Here is a 1,144-nt window from a genome sequence, read left to right as displayed (position 1 = left end):
CAAAGTGCAGGACAAGGGCGTATCTCAAGTACTGAAAAGAACGGTTGTTGAATTACGATTGCATAAGATATACCAATTAAAAAAAATTACAAAGAAATATTTTGTTTTCGATAGTCTCTTTATTTTAAGACGAAATGGCAAAGCGATAAATATAGAGAGTGCTGATGAGGCAAGGGAGGCAACACGTACGAACGTGGGGAAGAGAGGGCAGACCTGTGAAAGAGATCACTTTCCGGCGGTCGAATACGAAAGGATATCTAAAATCAGGATGCTTGTACAATAGATCGAGAACGGCTATCCCAGGTAAGTGCGGCGACGTCAGGTGCGTCGTTCACCGCGACCCCGAAGACCAGTTATTTTTACCAGCTGCCTATGATAAAAGACAAAGAAGAACAAAAAAAAAGGAGATAATTTGGACAAAGGATGCTTTTGCATTGTTCAATAAAGCTTTTCAGAAAACATGCAATGGCGAATGGAAATCTATAGATTTCCGTTCGCCGACAATTTTTTAGTGTTCTAGCGAATAAGGCTGGATGCGAAGATATCGAACGTCTGCTTTTCACTACACTATCGGACTGTTCGAAGATGTTCTACATGTATCTGCAAGAACAAAAAAAAATACAATGTTTGATTAATTTAATTAATAATAATAAAAACAAAGGAAAAAAAACTAAATTCAATAATTATATACATAAAAGAAAAACATAAACAAAGAGAGAGAAAAAAATTCCTTTTACCTTATCCTCGATCTTTTTCGGGACGTAATATTGCTGAACGTCCGTCCACCTTGTCGCGTGCTCATCCATCCACCGGCACACTGCGTTTCCTCGGTTGAGCACAAGTTTGAGTAAAGTGATCACGTCAGATTCAGCACCGTGAACGTTTCTGGGTTTCACTCCGAAAGTCCGGACGAACATCTTCTGCAGGGCGTACGACCTCCTCGGCCTTTTCCACGCTTGCCAATCTGCACATTCCAGTTCACGAAAAGCCAACAGGGAATCGCAACACAGCAGGTAGGAAGGTAGAGAACGTCCGAGACGGTCGAATTCCGTCCGGAGCAGCTTGAAGTCGAATTCGTTCCCGTTGTGAGCGACCATACACACTGGTTTTGCCTGTCTGCCGAGGAAGGCGCATATCGACTCGC

The 1,144-nt window shown here is 42.4% G+C and overlaps 1 protein-coding gene across 1 annotated transcript; it reads right to left on the bottom strand.

The window, feature by feature from the left end:
• Positions 1-567: 567 nt before the first annotated feature.
• LOC117100882 (three prime repair exonuclease 2-like) lies at positions 568-1,097 on the bottom strand. Its single transcript, XM_033240715.1, has 2 exons — positions 738-1,097; positions 568-600 (listed from the first exon to the last, which is right to left on the bottom strand). The coding sequence occupies exons 1-2, from the start codon at positions 1,095-1,097 to the stop codon at positions 568-570; spliced, it is 393 nt and encodes a 130-aa protein (XP_033096606.1).
• Positions 1,098-1,144: the final 47 nt, after the last annotated feature.

This window comes from Anneissia japonica, unplaced genomic scaffold, assembly GCF_011630105.1.
Source record: "Anneissia japonica isolate Jap-2015-1 unplaced genomic scaffold, ASM1163010v1 scaffold41183_len1144_cov106, whole genome shotgun sequence".
Taxonomy (NCBI): domain Eukaryota; kingdom Metazoa; phylum Echinodermata; class Crinoidea; order Comatulida; family Comatulidae; genus Anneissia; species Anneissia japonica.
The sequence above is the reverse complement of the archived record's forward strand: the minus strand, read 5'-3'. Positions and strand labels throughout refer to the sequence as shown.